The 22,731-nt window shown below is 42.0% G+C and overlaps 1 protein-coding gene across 3 annotated transcripts in view; it reads left to right on the top strand.

Moving 5' to 3' along the window:
- SHTN1 (shootin 1) overlaps positions 1-22,731 on the top strand; it is a 100,097-nt gene that overhangs the window by 13,184 nt on the left and 64,182 nt on the right. For all 3 annotated transcript variants that reach the window (XM_039237316.1, XM_039237318.1, XM_039237317.1), the window contains exons 2-4: positions 769-821; positions 11,360-11,420; positions 18,233-18,327. In XM_039237316.1, coding sequence (XP_039093247.1) covers positions 769-821; positions 11,360-11,420; positions 18,233-18,327 — 209 coding nt within the window. The remainder of the gene's footprint in view (positions 1-768; positions 822-11,359; positions 11,421-18,232; positions 18,328-22,731) is intronic.

Here is a 22,731-nt window from a genome sequence, read left to right as displayed (position 1 = left end):
CCTGAATCACGGGTCATGCTCTCCTCCCATCCTAAGCTGTGAACATCGTATTCTCAACTGCGAGGATATCTAAGAATGGTGCTTTGGCCAGAAGATGAATGTGGGTGGGGGTTCAGACTACTTTATTTTTCTGGCAGTAGAGGGTTTTCAGTAAGAGGCTGCTGTTTTCTCATAAAGTGGGAAGTGCCTCCAAATGGTTCACATATTTTTTCCAACTTCGTGAAATGAATCTGGCTGGTATCTGGTTGTGGCTTTCGAATCGATGATGTTTGCAGTGCCCGGAAATAGGTGCTCGTAGTTGAATGCTCCTGGTACACATCGTGTGCTCTGTGCATAAGGCAGGTGTGTGGGGCTGAACGGAATGTGTGAGCCTCCTTTATCTTCCAGAGGCTGACTTGAAAGCCTCTCTGACAGCACCACAGACTAACGGGTGGGAGGAGCTTCACGGAGCACCCACCTGTCTCCTTTAACGGGCCCAGGTGCCGAGCATCAAAGAGAAGTGATTTGTCCCAGATCACTTCTGGCTCTTCGGTCTCTCTGTGACCTGGGAAGATCTGAATTTTGTCCGGGTGGGCTCACACCTGCTGTGGTCTCTTTTTTTCTTACCCTTAAAGCAGAGACTCTACTGTAGCCTCTTCTCTACCCCGCCCCCACCCCGACCTAGTAAATAAGACAACAGTGGTTAGTTAGATCCAGGGTTTTCCTACGGGTAAACTTTTGATAGTGTTATAATGTTGCTTTCCTTTTTTCTTTTTTTTCTCCTTTCAGCGATAGGCGAATATGAAGACCTCAGAGCAGAGAACCAGAAAACAAAGGAGAAGGTTTGTACTTTACCCTTTCTTTCCTTTCTTCCATGTGTAAAAGCCTAGACGGCGCGGTGCATTGTTCTGCCACCAATTTCAGTTAAATGGGAATGAGAGGGTTTTTTTTTTTTTCTTTTTTCTTTTCTCCTGCATGTGTGGTTCAAGCTAATATCAACTCCAGGCTCCAGATGGTAAAGAATAGCAGGCCTGCTGCAGTGGGCGCTGCTCTGGGAGATTAGGCACACAGCTAAATGTGCCGCAAGGCACCAGGCCAAGCCGCTCGGGCCCACGAGAACTGTACTTCTTCCCTAACAATCGGATTTGGGATCTAGTGATGGAATTGAAAGGAAGGCATTTATCTTTGGGGTGCAGACAGAGTAGATTCTGGAGAGAATTCTTTGGCATTAGTCATTGGTTGGGTAGCCTATCTCTCCTCAACCCTTTTTGTGCTTCCTCTAAGAATGTGAGTAATATCCTGGAAGTTGAAAATCACTCACTATGAAGATGGTAATGCCTGGTGAATAGCTTCAAGGGCTCTGGCAGCTTTATTTTGAAACTTAAATAATTGAATTCTACTTAATCTTTATAAACTGCTTACCCAAATGTCTCTGCACAGGCCCATGTCAGATTTGTGACTATTTGTTTGTATATCTTTTTTTTTTTTCACCCTGTGAATTTAGGGACAGGACCAAAGAGAGGTCTGCATTAAAAAAAAAAAAAAAAAGAAAGAAAAAAGGAGAGTGCTGAATTAAAATGAAAAGTAGGAGAGGGCAGAACTGTCCATTATTATTATTATTTTGTTAAAATTAAAATGTTTATTTTTAAGAGAGAGAGCGCAGGAGCAAGCAGGGGAGGGGCAGAGAGAGGGAGGGAGGGAAACATAGAAGCTAAAGCAGGCACCAGGCTCTGAGCTGTCACCACAGAGCTGGACACAGGGCTTGAACTCACAAACTGTAAGATCATGATCTAAGCCAAAGTCTAACGCTTAACCAACTGAGCCACCCTCACACCCTGATTATTTTTAGATAGAAACAAAAGTTGTGTTTAGAAGTTACTTTGACAGAACAAATATTTCAAAGCATAATATCTGTCGTGGAAAGTTCATAAAATCTGTTCTTGGTGGTTATTGAAGAAGATGGTCATCATGGCTGTTAATGAGACCTTGTCTTTAACATTTGAGAGTACGATTGGTGATGAAAATTGGCAGTGAGCCAAATGTTTGCAAAGCTTGTGGCCTATTTGAGGGTATTTATTGGGTTCTTAAGAATTGTATTTAAGTTTTTCACTCATACTAATTTGCTACCTGTATGATTGGTGGTATTAATACTATGAACTCTAGTGGATTTTTAGATCATTATTTTTCACCTAGTTTTAAGGCTCCTTTGCTCATTTGTAAATAAATCCTTGATGTTCTGTAACATCTTGAGTTTCTTCTCTTCCTTTCATCAGGCGATGTAGGGAATGGTAGATGGGGGTGACGAAAATCTCTGTGACACAAAGTGGTTGGTGCAGGAATCTCTAATGTGGTAAGAAAGTCCCAGAAAAAGAGTTTGACAAGATTCCTAATTCCATCACAGTAACCAGCCAAACTCGCAGATGTCCCGAGGATGCCACAGGTGGAGAGTTTGTGCTTTCATCCTGATTTCCTGAAACCCCACAGTTTTGGGGTGGAGCCAGTGGGCGATGCATAGGCCAGGTGGCTTGAACGTCTTTCCCCAAGAGACCCAACCATCTTCCAGCTGTGAGAGAAAGAGCCAAGGAGTTATCAGTCAGGCCTCTACTGCAGGCATTCCTGGCCCAGCGGGGGAAGAGCAAGACAGATTGGAAGGCTTAATGCAGGATAACTCTTTGACTTGACCTAGAAGATCTGAGGAGAGAAAGCAAACAAGTGTCTTCATGAGATGGAAGAGGAAGGCTAAAGAAGAAAATGAATAACATAAGAGGCAGAAGAGTACATTTTTTTCTTTTTTTCTTTTCCTCCTTTAATCCTTGCTTACATGTATGTAGACCTAGCATTGCCCTCCCCCCCCCCCCCATAGTAGATGTTCTGTAAACATCCATTGGTGGTGGTATTGATGGTTATTTCATGGAGAGCCACTTTCTGTGGTGAGGTTTTAAGTGAATGATCTGTTATACAAGTGGAATTATACATAAGATGTGTTTGGTAACAGAAAGATTATAAATTACTTTTGCCCATTAACTTTCTTTATTTTATTAAAAACATTCTTTTAATGTTTTTTAATTTTTGAATGAGAGAGAGACCGTGTGTGAGTGGCAGAGGGGCAGAGAAAGATGGAGACAGAATCCAAAGCAGACTCCCGGCTCTGAGCTGTCAGCACAGAGGCCTACGTGGGGCTCAAACTCTGAAACTGTGCCATCATTACCTGGGCCAGAGTCAGATGCTTAACTGACTGAGCCACCCAGGCGCCCCCGCCCATTAACTATTTCCATGTTTCTCTGCACACAGTGTAGCCTAATACTTTTGTAACGTCTGTGTGCATTATTGACCTTCTTCTGTTCTAATAGTTTAAAAATAACTATTAACAGAAACAGGAAGAAAAGAAATGGAAGCAATATGGAACACTGTGGTTGTGGGTAAAACAACACAGAGTGGTTTTAAGCTCACCGGATTCTGTTTATCTTCTGTTAAAAGACTAACAGGTTTATTATTGAAATTTTTTTTCCAAAAAAGCGGGGCTGTATTACAAAGGAGGGAAGCATATAATAAAAGCCTTTTATGCGGTGTAGAATGAGTAAAAGCAGCTTTAGTTCTGGCGCTGGTAAATGGAGACCACCATTTTCTCTGGCAAAGCCCATTCTTGTGCCTGCTGAGTGGGCTTTGTCCCGTCGATGTCTGCAGATACACATCACCATCCTTACCTAGCAGCCCCAGAGCAGAGTTTAAAATTAGTCAAGGAGAGGAAATCAAGGTAAAACTCCTTTTGCCATATTTAATTCGATCGGGGGGAATGGGGGGAATTTTGTGCAAGTGGAAAGGGAGCACAAGAAAAACATTGCACGTTGTTTCTCCCTTCTTCCTGTCCACAGCACATCTGTCTTTGTTTCTAGGTCATGAACCTTATCAATGAGAAGAGAGAGTGGGTGTGATTTCTTTGGGTAAGATATTTTTATGCCCTGTTTGGAGTCTCCTCTAAGAGACTCCTGTCTCTTCAGAGCCAGCAGTTGCTTGACAGGCTGTGCTATTGAGAAGCTACTATGGGCCACACACACTCACTTGTCTTCCTCTTTCAGTGCGCCAGACAGCTCTGTGTCAGCTCCAGGTCAGAGAACAGACCCCAAGGGCTTAACAGAGTCTAGATTCACACACCAGTCTTCTGACCACAAATGTTCTTTTTGAAGCAGCGAAACTTAACGGGAGCTGATGGACTTTCTCCACCAAGGTCTTGGTTTTATTCAGAGTTCTTTGTTGTTAGCTCATGAATTTTCCACAGCCAGTTATCAGACTCCATACTTGTCTGGATCATTTGTCCTGACCATCGATAGGTTTGTGTTTTTAAGTACAGTTTCAGGTTTTAAAAACTGAAAGTTAAATATTGAGTGAATCTTAATGTCGGGAGACTCACATGTGTGAGTGTGTGGGCAGGTAGATTCTGGCACAGGTGTGCCAGGGGTCAGGGGAGAGCCCTGGAAAGGCGGGCCAGTGTTTCGGGGAGCTCTTCCTTTGCAGGTGTCCTTATTTAAGAAAAATGGAATGTTGCTCATTTTGTGGTTTTTCTCATGGTGTTTGAGGATGGGATCAAAATCTGTTTGAGTTTATGAGGAAAGCTTTTTGGAAGGGAAGACTTTTTGTTGAACGCCTTCTGAGTGCTGGAGTTTAAATAAAGAACAATACATGAAGGTCCCACTCTCGAGTAAGATGACTCGAATGAGGGACAGAGGCAAGTTACAAATAACTCTGATAAACTGTGCTGTGAATGCCTGGAGTCTGGGGGCGGGATGGGAAAAGGAAAAAAAGATAAGGACCCTTCCCTCGTCCCTGTGACAAACTCTTACTAGCTCTGAATGCTTGGCTCACATGGCCCTTATTTTTTTCAAAGTCTTCCCCAACTTTCTCGCAAGCAGAATTGGTCGTTTACTTCTTTGTAATAAAATATCTGTGTATTTCTTATGTACTGATCACATTTTCTCAACCACGCCTATTATCAACATATTATATAGTGTTTGAGTAAGCTGTATGGGGTTGGATTAAGCCATTAAAAGCTGTTTGTTTGTTTAGTGTCAGGGTAAGTGGAGATTATGGAAAGAGTGCCACTTTTTCTTATTTTTTTGCCTAGTTTCTAAATGACATTTTCAACAGTCTGTGAAAGAGCAAGAAAGCCTCTCACGTGGAAGTCCACAGCCCTTCCAAATCTGTTCTTTCGAGGTTTGGACGAATAGAAGACCAGGTATTTTGGAATCAGCCAAATAAAATGTGGCGGTTTGCTCACGAAGCAGGCACCACGTTCAGATGTCAGTCATGCTGCTGCAGTCGAAGGGCGCTCCCCTTGGGACTCATTCAGGATCTTTGTCATAATTGTTTGGGTTTTTTTTTCCCCCTATATAGAGGGCGAAGCCTCACTGAGCCTTTAATGGGATAGTTTCCCATTTCTCAGGGTGGTGGGTGTGTGTGTCGAGAGTGTGTAAAAAGAAATCTGTATAATAGAAGGATGTCTGCCTTTAAACAGTAAGTATTTATATTTAATATTGTGTCTTGAGGTTGAGTTTTGAAATGAGCGAATGTTTAAGTGGCTGATTAGAAGTCGTTTGGATGAGCCACTGTCACAGTGCGTCAGGCAGCCCTGTCAGCTTGCCAAGGAACAATGAATGAAAAGAGAATGAGACAGACACTTCCCAAGACTTATGTTTCAAGAAGCCGGATATATGATACTGTTTGCATCTTGGCTCCTGTTGTCTATTGTTAGCATTTCTTTCTCTAATGTAAATTTCAGAGGTGAAGGTCCCAAAGTATTTTATTTAAAAAAGAAATCAGTAAAGAAGCCACTTTAAAGAGCAAGATATGCATCCATTATGCTAACTGTTCATGCATAATACATCCACATACATGCAGTTTCTTTAGAACAGAGTGGCAAGTGGTTGTGCCAGAGAAAAAGTAATTACTTAGCAGTTTGAAAGTGAAAATGAGTCTCTTATTAACAGCAATCTATCCAGAAACAAAGAGCAAGGATCTCTGTTCTGAGGACATGTGTTTCCATCGAACACACAATACCTAGAATTTGGAGAATGCTGTAAGACGGCTTCCGGGGGCAGCTACTACTTTATTGCCTGTGAAAATTGGAGGGAAAGAACTCTGAATTGGAAGAAAGAACGCCACCAACAGGGAAAGAGGACGAGGGGGATCCCATGTCAGGGGGAATGATTTCAGGCGTCGTGTCCTTTAAGGAGAAGCACGGTCATGTTCTAGCCCAACTTCCCCAGTGGAACGTTCCTCCATCATGGCCGAACGCATCACCAGAGATCCTCAAACAGGTAAACAGGCACCATCCTGAAGCCGTGCCTGCTTCAACTTTTAAAAGTCGTAACTGCACGTAAAAGGAGTGAACTTCAAGAAAAATCAGTAGAAATGGTGGAGGGCTGCAACTCTTCCGGGTCTGGTGGTACAGCTTCCGCCGTGGGTGCCTGTCCTCCAGCGTTTCTCTCATTATAGCAAGTGTTTTTTATGAATTGCTTCTTTCTTGGTAGGTTGCAGGTTTTGTGAGAGCATGCCGTCTGTTAGGTGGACCCCAGGGTTCCCCCCGGTGTTCAACGCAGTGCCTGGCACGCATGGGTGCTGTAGGAGTAATTTGTTCAGTGCTCGGAGGAAGGAAATGGATGCATTCGGTGATAGCAGTAGAAGTCTCATTCACTCAACTAAGGTGGTTGTCATGTGTGGATTGTCTACTTTGTTGATGCTGTGTGTGTGCACCCTTCTTGGGCTTCAAACTTGCCTTCCTATCTAGGCTGGCAATCCTCCACTGAGTCTATGTACCACCGAGGTAAACGTGGACGTGCAAAGTTAGACACAATTCAGAATACTGGGATTTTTCTTGCATCAGATATACACGCAGCAACATACAAAGAAAGCTTGGTGTCTGTAGCAGTTCTCTGTATTTCTGAGGAGCCCTGTGAAGCAGCTACTGATGTATAAACAGTTGGTGTGTGAGGGAGAAGGAAGGGAGCTGTCCATTTTGGTGGGGGAGGGAGGGACTGCTGGTTCACCCTGGAGAGCCTCACCTCTGCAAGTCACTCCGCCTGTGCTTCGAAATGCTGGTTTGGTTTCAGAAGCCAGTATCTGCCTGGACGAGGCTCAAGGCACAGCCGTGGAACTTAGCCAGGGCTTCGCATATTGAGACCAGGGCCTCTAATATTCGAAACCGGCAAGGCCAACCTCTGGCCAATTCACCACTTCATAAAGAGCCAAAATAGAGAGTCTAGAATAGACCTCATGTCATCCAGCTTGCTTAACACAGCCAGCACTCTTGCTGCCGGGTTCTACCCCAGCCACGGGTGATACAGAGAGTCGTTGGGCATCATAATGAAGTGATGTGGGCCCAGGAACATCTGTTGCTATTGCAAAGTCGCCATGAGCAATTCTCACACAAAAAGGAAACCATTTCTACAAATGCTGCAGCTGTGCGGGCAGGGGAGAGGCAGGGGTAGGATGGGTGAGGGGCTTCTGTGGGACATAAAGACGAAACATTCCCCTCCCCCCACCTCCACCAAAAGGCCCAGAATCCTTGCTAACTTCCCTCCGTGGGTGGGATGAGAGAAAGGTTGCAAGGTGTTTCTTGGGTTCACCTCAGATGATAAAACGAGTGGGTATTTGGATTTCTGCTTAGCGAAGGGGTACGTCCTTCATATTTTGTTCAGCTCTGGTTTGGAGTAAGTCAGCTGCATTTGCTGCATATGTAGATCCCCCTCTCCCCCCGCCCCCGCCCCGCAACACACACCCCTTTCAGTATCCATAGCAGATGGTAAATTCTCTGGCTGCCAGATCTATCATAATGTGGTTGCAGAAAATAGAAAGCAAAGCAACATGAAGACCCCTGATGGAATACAGCTGGGTTTGGGAGACGGCTTCTGAATCCTCCGGTAACGCCTGTAGGGTCTGTGTTAAAAACATGGCCGGAGGATAGAGCCTGGTTACTGGCGTGTTAGAATAAGACCATGATACTGAGACGTGTTATTAACCAAAGCCTGTCTACCTGGGCCTTAGGAGCAGAGAGCATGGGCATAAGGCTTGACTTGTGGGGAGCTGGTATAAGCCTACCTAAAATTGTCACGTGCTATTCATGATCGGTGAATGGTACCTGCATGGGTGGCTCGTGTGCGATGTCAATTGGCGGTCATTTTCAAATCCGAGTAGGCAGAATGCCATCCTGAGGGACACTCATGTCTCCGTGAGAACCCTGGCTTTCAATTTAAGGAAGAATTAAATTCACCTTGATTCCTGCAGGTGGAGCTCAGAGAGGTACATAGAAGAATCCAAGTGGCATTAAGTCAGGGACAACACACCCAAGCGCCAAATCTTAGATGAAGACAGTTTTCACAGGCTTATGCCTTTCTGAAATGCCAGAGGAAGGAACGTGAGGTTAGTTCAGGAGAAAGCATCAGATCTGTTTCATTCGGCAGTCACAGCTCAGGAGTGTAAGTCTGGTCAGAAATTATGTTTCATGTGTGCACATTTAGACTAAACTGCGTTATTGGAGGTGGGCGTGCAGACTGGCAGGTTGGTGGGGAAGTTCGACAGAAACAGAAGCCTCATTCTAGAAAATAAGAAGAACATTCCTGAAACAGTTGGCTAGCCAAGTGTTCTACTGTCTGGTGGGGGAAGGACCTACGAGCTTATTTGAGAATCCAAAACTCTGGTGTTTAGAACTCTGAACACACACACACACACACACAGTAAATGCAATTTATCTGTTAACTTGGAACTTGAAACTACATTAGATAGCATTACTTTTTTTTCCCCCACAGAGAGATTCCTCAAGAAAAGGAAAAAGAATTGATGAAAGAATATGCCTTCTCCTTAAGGAAATAGTCTGGGCTGATCCCTCGTATGGAGGCAGTAAGTCAGGATTTAGTAAACAGCCTTACTCATTTGATAGTCCCAGAACTTCTTCCGTGTGCTCTTGCCAGAATGGATTTCCCCAAACGAATGGCCATAGTTTTTTTTTTTTTTTTTTTTAAAGTTTCAGTTCTTGAGACATTAAAGGAGAAGACTGAACTGTTTAGGTCTTAATTTTTTTTTTTTAATTAAAAAACTATTTTAAAAGCACAGAAAAGAGCAGAGATTGACATAACCAATATGGCCCTCACAGAATTAAATGTTCTTTTTTTTTTTTTAACTTAAAAAAGAATGCTACAGATAAAATTAAAGGTGCCCTGGGTCCCTTGCCCTCCTTATATCTTAAGAAACAACTGCCATGATAAATTGTGTATGTATCCTAGTATGTGTTTTTGTATGTTTTATATATGCTGTATGTGTTGTGAAATGTACGTTTATAGTGTAATAGAGCATAGTATATAAAGTGATTTTATTTGCTAAGGTATACTTTGGCATATGTGCTCCAACTCCTTTTATTCACCCTTAAGGCGTTTGTGGTATACGTTGACACCGAGCTTATATGCATTCACTTTCACTGGTTATATGAATACATCATGATATATTGTTATTATAAATGTTGAACATGTGTGTACAGACCGGCTTATACACATTACTAGAGATTCTAGTAATAGAATCTAGAAGCAGAATTCCACGGGCGCCTGGCTGGCTCAGTCAGAAGAGCATGCAACTCTTGACCTCGGGGTTGTGAGTTCGAGACCCATGTTGGGTGAAGAGATACTTATAACTAAAGTCTTCAAAGAAAGAGTGGAATTGCTGAGTCACAGGGTACGTGCATTTTCAGTTGTGATAGTTTATTATGCCAGTCGACACTCCCACCAGCAGTATGTGAGGGTTTTCCAACTCCTGAGAGCAAACTTTTTCCGTTTTTGCCAGTCTGAGGGATGAGACTATCTCGCTGTCTTCATCGGGGTTTTCCAAATTATCAGTGGCATCACGGCTTTTTAGCTATTGAAATTTGAAGTGAAAAATATCCAAAGGCATGAAATCCCAATGTATTTATCTGGCATGGTAGGATTAAAATATAACCTAAAGTTGTGCTTTATTCACATGACCCTCTTGGGATGGTATTAGAGTATTCCCAGAAAAGTCAAATCTCAACCCTTGCTCTAATAGTTAAAAATAACTTTTTAATGTTTTAGATACTTTTGATGAAAATCTTTCTGAAATGTGTTACACTTAACCTGTTTTGTGAAATTCATGGGTAAGTTTAATCAGTCCTCATAATGAACGTGAGGCTTTTATAACATTCATTAATACGTTGGGGGCTTGTGAAAATAGTGGATGCTTATTTCTATACCAGACACCCTGGAAGGTCCTCATGCTTTGATAGTTACTTTTTTATCTTTCATGGTCTTACTTCTCCTCGTCTTTTCAGTGAGTCCTCCCACCTTTTAAAACTAAAAATTAGTTGGAGCACCTGAGTGGCGCAGTTGGTTGAGTTCAGGGCTCTTGATTTCAGCTCAGGTCATGATCCCAGGGTTGTGGGATCAAGCCCCACTCTCTTTTTCTGCTCCTCTCCCCAGCTTGCATTCTCTCTCTAAAAAAAAAAAAAAAAAAAACCCGCAAAAACGAAACACACCAAAAAAACCCTCTAAAAAATAGTTTGTCAATGACACATGCTTATTGTGGAATATTTTGTCTTCTCTTTTAATTTGCTACTTTCTCATTAGAATTGTAAGGATGCAAGGATATCTTTTTCCCAAAGTGAAGATTTCAAGGGGCGCCCAGCAGAGTTGCTCTTTCGAGTGTCATCACTTCCGGTTGTGCGCAGGTGTTTTGAATAGTTCTGGAGAGATTGTTCCTATCCAGTTTCAGGGAATCTGACCTGCAGATGTGTGGGGTGTTTGCTGTATTAGCCAAATACCCACTTAAGAAGAGGCACATATATGCTCTTAAAGGATGAGTAATTTGAACTCAGAGGATGAGTAATTTGAACTCAAGTGTGTTAAATTGGTCCGTTCCTGAGGAGATAACGAGCAGGAAGATGACTCATTATATTAGAAGGTCCAAGGAAAGTGGCCAGATACAAATGGTACAAAGACCATGTCGGAGCGCCCGGGTGGCTCAGTTGGTTAAGTGTGTGACTTTGGCTCAGGTCATGATCTCTCAGTTCATGGGTTCGAGCCCCGCATCGAGCACTGTGCTGACAGCTAGCACAGAGCCTGCAGCCTGTTTCAGATTCTGTGTCTCCTCTCTCTCTGCTCCTCTCTTGCTCGCACCCTGTCTCTGTCTCGAAAATAAACATACATTAAAAAATTTAAAAAAAAAAAGATCATGCTGATTGAGTAGTCAAAGTATCATGTGACCATTAATGCTTTTTAAAGGTTTTAAATTTTTGTTTTCTTATCATAAAATCGTTACTAAGTTGGCTCCTTCTCGCCTTCCCAAGCTTATGATAAAAATGTAACATTTCCGTGTTCTCTCATTTCAGTGTGACAAAATTAGGCAAGAACGAGATGAAGCTGTTAAGAAATTGGAGGAATTTCAGAAAAGTATGTATAAGCCTTTCATTGGAATTATTATAAACACACACCAACTGTGTTTTGGGATTACGTGGGTAGGCACGGCCCCTGTGTTTAGTTGCCACTGCATTGAGCATCCAAGAAAGCAAGAATTGTCTTCCCATTTGCCCCTCCCAAAATGTCTTGGCATTACTGTAATTTCCAAACAAATGGAATGAGCATTATTGTTTTATGAGTATGTTACTATAAAAGACAGTTTGCAATTGTTATAAAAAAATTTTACTACGCGGAACAGTCGAAGGAGAACAAAAATTACTTGTTATCTTGACTGAGAAAAGACAGTGTTAGTATTTTATAGTCTTTCTTCCTTGGTCGTTTATCTATAGGCAATATATGTGTCCACAACAAATAAAACCATGCTTTGCATTTAGTTTCACAGCCTCCTTTTTTCAGTAAATGGTATATTTTGGTTATCTTTGCATGTCAGTAGAGATGTATATTTGTTTTAATTGTTTCCCATCATATTCTATTATATGATTGTATCATAATTTATTTAAACATTTTTTTTTCAGTGATGGATTCTTTCCGAGTTTTAGGTATTCTAAATAATGCCATGTCAAGTATGACACATCTTTATAGTGGTCTGATTTGCCTCTTACATCAGTTCATAGAAAAGGAATTCTAGTTCTCAGAACTTACCACGTTTTTTTGAGTTTGCATGTTTGAAATGGCCCCCCTCTCACCAGGCAAAGTCTTATGCCCATAAAAACTGTAATAATCTTCTAAATTTTTGCTATGGTATTATTTTTGCATGTGATCCAAATCTGTTATTACCTTATCCTCTAAGATAGAGTATATCTGATCACACTCAGAAGGATCAGAAGGAAATAGGTCACGGGAAAGGGACCAGACCTTAGAAGGAAAAGTGACCCTTCCCCTTGGGAGCCAGATCTTTCTCCTCTTTCTGCAGATGCTGTATTAGGTTGTTTGATTATATCATAAAATGTTGACTGGGTAACTATACAACAAAACATTGTTTTCTTGCTGGAAGTTAAACAGCCATAAAAATGCAGCATTGTAGTTAATTTCAATAGCCAGTTTATTTCAAGGGTCTGGCGGTAACAAAGTCTCAGGAGAACATTGTTGATGTTACCTATCTTTGGAGGCCGGTAAGCTATGACAGAAATAGGTCTTATTTGTGAATGTGTGAATTGCAATTGTGTAGGACTGTGCTGATGCACGATTAATGGGATGTTCTGACACCGAGTCACACTGAAAGAGCCATGCCATTGGCATTGTTACCAATTCATGTTCTCGAATTAATGATTGATAATGGATTGGCATGCTATGTGTAGCAGGAATAATTCAAGTTCTTATGGTTGGACTTACCATCAGATGCTTTGGTCAGGTAGGTTAGTAGGCATCATTGCTTCTTGTGTTAAGCAGAAATGGAAGGAGGTTCCCCCCAAGTCAACCTACCTTTAGAGTAACACGTAAACTGCTCTCATCTCCTACTTCTTTTTCCCCTTTCTTTGTCTCTTTTCTCTAAATACCTTTGATAGTTTTAAAAATTTACACTTTTCCTGACGAGCAACTCAAAGCCTGAAGGAATCGATAGAAAGGTTAGTACAACAGTCTTTACTGCTGTATTCATTTAAGTTTTCATTTTTCTAAGTCAGCATTAACTTGAAGCTTGGATGACATGAAAACACAGTGCTGACTCTTTTTTAAAAAAGTTTTTTTTAAATGTTTGTTTTATTTTTGAGAGACAGACAGAGTACAATCAAGGGAAGGGCAGAGATAAAGGGAGACACAGAATCTGAAGCAGGCTCCAAGCTCTGAGCTGTCAGCATAGAACCCAATGCGGGGCTCAAACTCACAAACCATGAGATCACGACCTGAGCTGAAGTTGGACAGTTAACTGACCCAGGCGCCCCAACAGTGCTGGGTCGATGACTTTTGAAGTGACAATGGAAGTTCAGGTTTGGAAGGGAATGCCGCAGTTACCCCCGGTAAAAAGCACCATTTGGTGTCAGTCCACGTAGTCCTGAACAATTTCTGCATTAGTAAAATTGGGATAAATTTTACTAATCCTCATAGGCTGTTCAAGGAATAAAGGAGATAGCTTGTGTAAAAAGTGCTGAACACATTGTCCGGCATTAGAGTTTAAGGGCTCAGTAAATGTTAGCTGATACAGCCAGCATCTCGGTCACTGCCCCGGCCAGACCTTGAGTGCTCTTCAGTGTTCAGAGGACATGAGTTAGTTCCCAAGTTCATTTGTGGACACCGGTCTTGACGTTGGACAGCTCCTGGGCAAAGTTTCTTTCGGGTTCAGCGGAAATCTGCCTGCCTGTCCCGTTTACCCGCTAGAGCCTGTTCTCCAAGTGCAGGAAGAGAGCAGCGGAAGGCTCTGTTTGCCCGGAGGCCTCTACCCTCCCACGTTAGCATGCTCTGCCCAGCGGGTTGCGTCCAGATCGCCAGGCCGTTCTTGGCCCTCCGCCAGCTCTTCCTGAGCCTTTCTCCTGTCTTCCTTCACAAGGAGCACTGTGACCTAGCAAAGCCGTGCTCCCTAGGAAGGCAGATGCCTGTGAGAGGAGAAGTAAGTAAAGGCCTTTCATGTCCTTCAGCCAGAGCCCGAGAGCCTTTGCTCTGTGTTAGGGCACACCCATTTTCCTGCACACCTGCCGCCTTTTGTCACTGCTTGCATACTATGTGAAGACCTTTCAAGTAACCTGATGTTGTAGGAGAACTTGTGGGGCGTTCCTCACACCTGCTTGGAGACATCCTGCATCCAGGCCTTGCTGAGAGTTGGCTGCATGGAGAGGACGTTTGCTCTGCAACTGGTGGCGTCACCTTTGTTAATTTTTTTTTTTTTGAATTTATTTATTCTCAAGTGAGACAGAGAGCATGAGTAGGGGAGGAGCAGAAAGAGAGGGGAGGGGCAGAAAGAGAGGGAGACACAGAATCCGAAACAGGCTCCAGGCTCTGAGCTGTCAGCACAGAGCCTGATGTGGGGCTCGAACCCACAAACCATGAGATCATGATCTGAGCCGAAGTTGGACGCTTCGCTGGACTGAGCCACCCAGGGGCCCCTGGTGGTATCACCTTTGAATACAACAAGTTGGAAAGAAGCCCGGAAGATGGGAGTCACCTAGAAATTGGTTTGGCTGGGCTTGACGGGTCAGAACTCTGTAATTTGAGATCCGTTACTCAACTTTTTGGGCTTCAGTGTTCTCAAATACAAACTTGTTGTGATAATACCTACCTTGTGAGCCTGTTGTGAGGACTCAGGACAGAACACGTGTAAACAATGTGGCACATGCTGGACACATAGTTGACCTGATAAATGGCGACGGTGGTTGTGTCTTGAGCAGTTCTGTTCTAGAGAGTAAAAGGGTGTTCACAGCAGAACGTAGGCCTGATCTGTTTTCCCAGTTGTTGAGACAAATGCAAATCCGAGTACCTAGTTGATACCTGGCTTCATGCTCGGTGTGAGGGAGCCTCACATGAGCAAAGCAAAATCCCTGCTCTTGTGCTCACGGTTAATAAAAAAACAGAAACAAGTGACAAAGAAAGAACCCAGTTTGCCCTACGGTGTGATGCATTCTACGATGGCAAGCATGTAAGTGTGTTTTGGGGTCGCGAAGAGGAAAAACAAACTTGGCTGATTCAACTAGCCTGATAGACGCAGTAATCGACGTACTTTTAGGTTATGCTTCTGACTTCTCGGAATCATTAAAAACAACTGTTATTATGGAAAGGATCAAGCTTATGCAAAAGTGAGAAACTAGAATAATGAACTCCCAGAATGCAGTGGACAGCTTCAACAGTTCCCCAACTGATGGCCAGGTTCCCTTCATCCCTGCATCCATACGTCTGCTCTCACCAACCTCAGATTATTTTGAAACAAATTCTAGCCATCGTATCATTTTATCTATGAATATTTCAGTATGTATTTCTAAAATACCCAGATTCGGGTTTCTTCTTTTTTAAACCTTCCTGTCATCGAGACTGTAGGTATTTCAGGAGTAGCAGTCGTGATCTGTGGATGTTAGGAGACAAGCCTGAACTCAGCGCCGTAAGGCAAATCACTAAACGGACAACTAAAGGTTTTTTTAAAACTTTCGTCCTTTGGAAGGTGCAAATAAAATGATATATTACAAAAATCTCTGTTTTGTGTCCCGTAACCTGACTTTTGGTTTTAGAAATGAAGTCATGCTTTTTAAAGACAGAATTGCCCTTTGAAGTATGTTCTCTTTTGAATCTGGGAAGTTGATAAGTAGGTATCTTTGCCACCTGTTTAGCATTGGGATAATTTTTTTAAACTAGAAATCAAAGTACAATTTTTGATTTCTACTGTTCCCTCTTAGAGGAAGAGATAAAACACACACACCCCTACCCAATGGAGTCTACCGTATGAGAATTGGAGAAATATGGGCTAGTGCTACCTCTTTATTAAGTTAAATCACAGGGCAGATTTTTACAAAATGTTCAGAAAATAAGTTGGTGTGTTTGTTTTCTTTTCGCAAGGCCAAAACCTGGCTATGGTGGAATGATTTTCCTTATTCTTCCATGAGCAAGAATGTTGTTGAATAAAAAGTCGAATTCCTATGAAACATGCAGAGTGTTTATGTTTTTGTTATGATCGTGGAAATACCAGATTGTGGCAGAAGAAGTCAAGTAGTTAAGGCTAAAAATTCAAAGTAATATTTGATGTTGTAAAAATTGTATAGGTTTCTTTTCTCTTTCCTTCACATTTTTGAAGAACCTACCTTGTAAACATAGTGATAAAATGCCAAGAATATTAGGATTTTAAGGAAATAATAGAGCCTATTATTTAAACTACAATATAAAAGGCAATTATATTGATGAAGAGCTACATGGGCTTTGTGCGTGTGAATAAACTTGGCCTGTGTTCAGCTTCTATTTGTTCTTCTGGCATAAACACATATTGTGTGTGATTCCAGTTTAATGGGGACCCGTTTGTATGCCAAGCAGCTGCATTTTAGGACCTATTGCGTGATTTCATAGCTCTCTGAAAATTGGTTCTATTCAGAACAAGAGATAGAAGAGAAGAGGGGGGTGGTGTGGAGGGGGGGGCAGAGCCTCAACACACAATCATTTCTTTTCAATTGGAGCCAGAAAGGTTGATGACAACATGACCATTGTGTTATAATGATAAGACCACTAAGGCATCTGTACCTCTCATCAAGGCTTTCACACAACAGCAGATACAATTTAATTCACTGCTCTGTCAGCAGTGCTGATACCATTATGCCGTCTGTCTCCACAGTTATAATCACTGTCCTCTGAGAAATGCAGTTGAAATGATCTTGAGCAGTCAAAGAAACTCTCAATTAAGGCTGCCACTTCCAATGTGTCAGATTGTGTCTTATGCACTTGGTACAATTTTCACTTCCAATCCTGTTTATTTACAATGTCTACCAGTAATTACGCTTAACGTGTCATTTAGTGAGGGGGGCCCCTGCCAAGCCGATTGTTGGGTGCTGCTGTACCATTGAGTGGGAGTTTCTCGAAGTCAATGCCATCAGCAGCTTTTAGGCCCTGATGGGATGCAGTAGTAATGTTGATAATGCAAGTATCGTGCTCATCAAGTCATAATTAGATGCCACTCAAATGTGCCACTTGTAATAACAGTGTTGATTCATGTTTTTCTCGGTGACTGCAACTACTAATTAGTTAAGTGGTTTTTGGTTGGCCTGCATTTGCTGCAGATTATTATTACCCCTGAAAAAATGTCAAGGTTAGAGATGTTTCTGGCCATTTAGTCCTGCTTTATGAATTTGAATATTAACATAATAAGAACTTTGGACAGACTTAGGAAGTAATACATTTTTGTATTTAATTTGGAGAGAAATTTTTTCCCCCTGAGTTTAATCATAATTGCAGGTTAATTAAGCTTAAATGAAGCAAAAGTAATCTCTCTTTGTGTTATATGAGCCCAGTGCTTTTTGCCTAACTTTGTTGGGTTTCCCATTTGGGTAGACTTAATTTTTCTTTCTTAAGCCAAACACATGTCCGTGAGTATACACCTCTACAGTTAAGTTTATGATTCTGAGCATTTTCTTTTAACTAGAAACATGGGCGAGAGGAATTGGCACTTCCCTTGATCTTCCAAGTGCAATTCAAGTTGTAAATTACTTTGTACCTTTAAATCTCCATTTATATAAAGCAGCTATTTAAAAAAAAAACCCTCAAAATTACTATTTTTCAAGCACTGCTAAAATATCGAATACAATTCTGTTTTCTTCCAAATTTCTTCCAAAGCAGAAGCGTCTGATTTCATCATCTTATCGTACATAAATCTTGTTGCTCTACTCTTCTGCCTTGGAGTTCAGTCCAAGTAACCACTCTGTCGCAGATAAAGACCTGCTGTTACAGCACTGACCTTCACTAAGCTGCCACATCGTTATTCCAGTTAAGGAGATCAATTTAAGCTTTCATTCTTAAAAATTTCTCTCTGGCTAACTTTCCTTATCAGATCCAGGTGTTCTGTCCTGCTACAAAAAGGAAATCGTGTTTTCCACTTTTACTTAGGAGAGATTCTTTTGTCCAGATTCACGGATGTGTCTATGGCTACATGCACAGGTGCATGGAAAGCAGACGCTAAGAAAACAGCCTAACGAGCTTTCCTAAAATGTGTCCACCAGCAGTAAAAGGCTCTTCCTGTGTTCTTTCCCCCTCGCCCCGGCCCCCATGAGAGTAGAAGGTCTGGCTGGCTAAAGAATTGAAGCATTCTGAGTCATGGGATGAAGTGTGTGGGCTTCTGGAATCACTGACTAATCTCTGAATGCTGACACTTTTTTCCCCCTCATTCCTAGTTTCTCACATGGTTATAGAGGAAGTCAATTTCATGCAGAACCATCTTGAGATAGAGAAGACATGTCGAGAGAGCGCTGAAGCTTTGGCAACAAAGGTGAGACTCTTCAAATGAGGGAATCCTACCCGAGCTTTTTAATTTCAACCTGCTTCTCTGAAGAGTGAGTGGCCTCTCTCCTCTTTTGCTCCCCTGGGTTTTGGATCCGCTGTCTCCCCACTTGGACGATGAGGACAGTGTTGTCCTCAGAATCCTGGAATAGGTTTATGTAAATATCTTCGTGCATAGGTTATTTTGATTGCAAAAGGGGCATTTCTTTGTCTGTATTTCAGCATTTGTGCTTTTTTGCCTTTAAAAACTGGCCCCAGGGTAGTTCTTTCAGCTGGACTTTTAGATGTCTGCGCGTGGGGTGCAAACTTAACCAAGTTTAAAACTAACCTGGTGTGACATAAAGGAGCAGCGAGTGTTCACGTTTGATTCAGATGAAGTCGGCATCCAGCCTTATATTTCAGGTGATTATTTGTGAAAGCAGAGCCAGGGCATGCTAAGGGTGACCTCCAGTCCTCTGCTGATTGCTTCTAGCTGATGAATTTACCAAGAGTGTAATTTTCTATATTCTATCTCATCAGAAGTACATTATTATTAAAGAATGTTTTTATCTCTGTCTTATGTATTTGGGGTTGGGTAAAATGCATCCGAACCACTTCATCAGAAAATGGATTACAGCAATTTTTAGCCAAATATCATTAGTAATTGCCGGTTGTGTGTCTTTCCCCTTTCCCCATCACCTGCCTTCCAAAGTACGTCTTTGGAGGTGACTGAAATTTTGCAGATCAGTCAATCAGTCCATCTGTAGATCTCTCTGTTTAATTTGTATGCATTAGCAGTGTGCTTGCTAGAGGTATTTGCTTAATTGTTGGTGTGATGACACTACATTAGAATTCATAAAATAATGCAGTCAGAGCCCAAGAATATAAATCCGTGCATGCAACTTCCCTACTGTTATTTGTGTTTGAAGACTACATAGCAGGATGGGCCATTGCTTTAAAAACAATGATAACGTGAGTGCTCTCACACATCACTAAGTGTTCACTGGTCCACAAAACTGTGAATTCTCTTTTCATGTCCTGTACGCCTTCTTTTGGAGCAAGTAGAAAAAATGTACTTGGAGCATACTAGCTGCCCTGAATTTGCAGTGGCTAAGATGGTCTCTGTGTTTCCTCTCACCATTTGTAAGTATTCTCATTGCCAATAGCACACGTGGAAAGAGAAGGCTGGACTCGCTCTCAGATTGGGCAGACTTCATGGAGAGCAGCAGTTTGGGAGGCAGTTATACAGGTTTCGTTCCCACTTATGTCATTCAGGGCATATGTGACTGGCTTGAGGCAGGTTAGTTCTGGTCCCTGGACTGCTGTAGTCTCATCTTTTTTTTTTTTTTTTTTAATGTTTTAATGTTTTATTTATTTTTAGGAGAGAGAGAGAGACAGCATGAGCAGGGGAGGGTCAGAGAGAGGAAGTCACAGGCTGAAACAGGCTCCAGGCTCTGAGCTGGCAGTCAGCACAGAGCCCGACGCCGGGCTCGAACCCATGAACCGCGAGATCATGACCCAAGCGAAAGTCGGACACTTAACCGACTAAGCCACCCAGGCGCCCCTGTAATCTCATCTTTAATGACAGGATGGACTAGAGTGAGGACTGCAGGGAGAAATAGGGAGGACTTGTCTTTTTTTGTGACGTACTTTACTCACGGGTCTGTACAGGCCCCTTCATTTATTTTTATTTATTTACTTATTTTAAGTTTATTTATTTTGAGAGAGAGGAAGAGAGAGCATGAGCAGAGGAGGGGCAGGGAGAGGGAGGGAGAGAGAATCCCACTCAGGTCCCACACCATCGATGTAGAACCCTACATGGGGCTCGAACCCAGGAGCCATGAGATCATGACCTGAGCCAAAATCAGGAGTTGGACACTTAACTCACTGAGCCACCTGCGTGCCCATGTATTGGCTCCTTACAAAAAAGATATGATTCCCCCCTTCCTGTTTTTATCTAACAGGTGACTTTTGAGTAAGAGAATGCACCTCTCTGAGCTACAGTGGTCTTGTTCTAAGTGTCAGGGTAGAACAGTGTCAGCTTCCTAAGAATACCCGGGAGTGCGGCCCAGGCCGTGTGGAGGCTGACGAAGCTGCCAGGTGACTGGTGTGTTCATCCGTGGTTTGCTAGTCTCAAACGTCAGCTTGCTGCTTTCGTCTTGACAATGGGATCCTTCACTCCGCAGTTGCCCTGTATTCTTTCTGAAGTCTTTTGAACATGGACATGTGGTTTGCTTTTGAGGATATGATGTGACCTCATGGGACTTGGAATAAAAACACAAGTCAACAAAACCTATAGATGTGCTCATTGGATCTGGAAGATCTACAGCTTTGAATGCAATGTTTGGAAGCTTCATTACGTGTATGATCAATAAATCGTACATCCTAACTTAGGTGGTATCCCAGTTGTCATTTTTGAAAGCAGGCTCCATTTTTAAAGCAGCAAAGTTTCTGTAGATTTATTCTTATTTTTCTAAATCTTTGCTCTCAAATTAATGACAAATGGAATGTTTAATTCTTAAGGTGCAATTTGCATAATTTTCTTAAAAGCAAGGGTGGGTACTTTCCTAAAATGTGTAGGTTAAACTGATAAATGTGGACCAATTATTTAAACCATATGGTCCAAATCTGTTTAACTTGCTTCTTTGTATCTTTAGGTATCCATTAAGCTGCACCCAATATAAAAACAATTTAAATTTCAATGTAGTAGAAGATTCTGTTACTGGAGGGTTATAAAAGATTTATTTTTGCTTTGTGATTTAGAATGTTTCCAAAAAACAATTAGCATGCCATTAACATATAGAACTTGATGAATGATAACTTCAGTGAAATTGTGTAGCCAAAATTTGTGAATTCAGAGTTTACAAAAACATCCAGTTGGCATGGTCATGAGATCTTTATGTATATAAATCTTAGGTTTCTTCTTTTGAAATGTGAGGATGACGTCTCAGAGAAGTCTTCTGAAATTTCCTAGGTGTCATTTTTTTTTTTTTTTTAAACTAGACTCCATGCCCAATGTGGAGCTTGAACTCATGACCCTGAGATCAAGAGTCACATGCTGTACCTACCCAGTCAGCCAGGCACGCAGTGAGTGGCTTTCTTCTTGAGTTAGTAACTTTGTTAAATAGAGTAGTTGTATTACAGTTAGAGCCGCTAGGGCTGGTAGATTTTAGTGTCTGACTTGACAGAGAGGCATTAAACCCTTTGGAGGAGAGGACTGTTAACTATCAGGTTATTAAGTATTATTGTGATGGTGGCCCAGGAGCTGACATATTAAGCACCAGATGGCAAAAATTAGTATTTTTGTGCTTTTATGAGTATCCTGGAGGAAGAAAAAACTTGCATGAATCGTGGATATATATCCTGGTTGAAGGAAATGAGCTGATAAAGTATTTCCAAAGAAAACAGACACACAAACTAAACTTCTTTTGGTAGCATCAGGAGCTAACACTGAATTTTTACTGCATGTCAGTCACTGTATTAAACACTTCAGATACAATATCTCCTTCAATCTTTACTTTATGAGGTAGAGGCTATTTTTTTCCTTAGTTTGCTGATGAGGAAACTGCCACCCTGAAAGATGAGGTTATTCTAGAGAGTTGATTATAGAGCAGGATTCTTGACTCAGCTGATTTTATAGAAAGGCATACTAACGCATTGCCTTTCTCTGTATCAAAGATTCTTAGTACTGACATACATTAGAGTCACCTGAGGGCTCAGAGGAAGTACTGTGCTGGGTTCCACTACTGGAGGTTTGGGTCTGCTATGAGACTATGCACTGGGATTTTTTAAAAGCTCTCTAGAGATGCTTATGTGCAGAGTTGGAAACCATTAGTCTAAGTGGTAGGAGGCAGAATTACAAATGAAGGCTTGAGTGTTTTTTCACTTTTTGCTTAAGTTGTTATTTTCTCCTCACATTCAGAAAAGATGGCATCGTCCGGGAATTGACCAGGATCCCTGAACATAGCACAGTGCCAGTCTGTAGCACCCATGGTTCAGAGAATGCACAGCGGTCTTCACGTGAATGTGTTAGCTTAAGAGAGAGAGGCTGAGAGATAGGGCGGGCTCGTATCTAGTTCTTGATCCTCTAATGTACCTTGGGGAGCTAGAAGCCCGAGCTGTAGGCTGGGGACAGGGAAGAAAAGGACTGAGTCAGATTCCTTGAATAGAGCCCACTAGGCTTCCCAAAGAGAATCAATGGAAGGGTTCATAGCCATCCATTTCTTATAGATTCTTCTCGACTCCCCAGATAGGTCAGGGAAACCTCTGGTGCTCCAGACCAGGCTACTTGAGATATATTTAGATTCAGTGTTATTGGGGTGAGAATCAGGTCTCCTGGTTATGAAATTCACAACTGTCTTGCTGGTCATTGGCCCTTAAGAAAAGAAACATGGTTCCGTTTCTAAATGCTCAT

This window comes from Hyaena hyaena, unplaced genomic scaffold (genome assembly GCF_003009895.1).
Source record: "Hyaena hyaena isolate Hyena2069 unplaced genomic scaffold, ASM300989v1 scaffold_124, whole genome shotgun sequence".
NCBI classification, from domain to species: Eukaryota; Metazoa; Chordata; class Mammalia; order Carnivora; family Hyaenidae; genus Hyaena; species Hyaena hyaena.
Note: the sequence above shows the minus strand (reverse complement) of the source record. Positions and strands in the feature narration are given on the sequence as shown.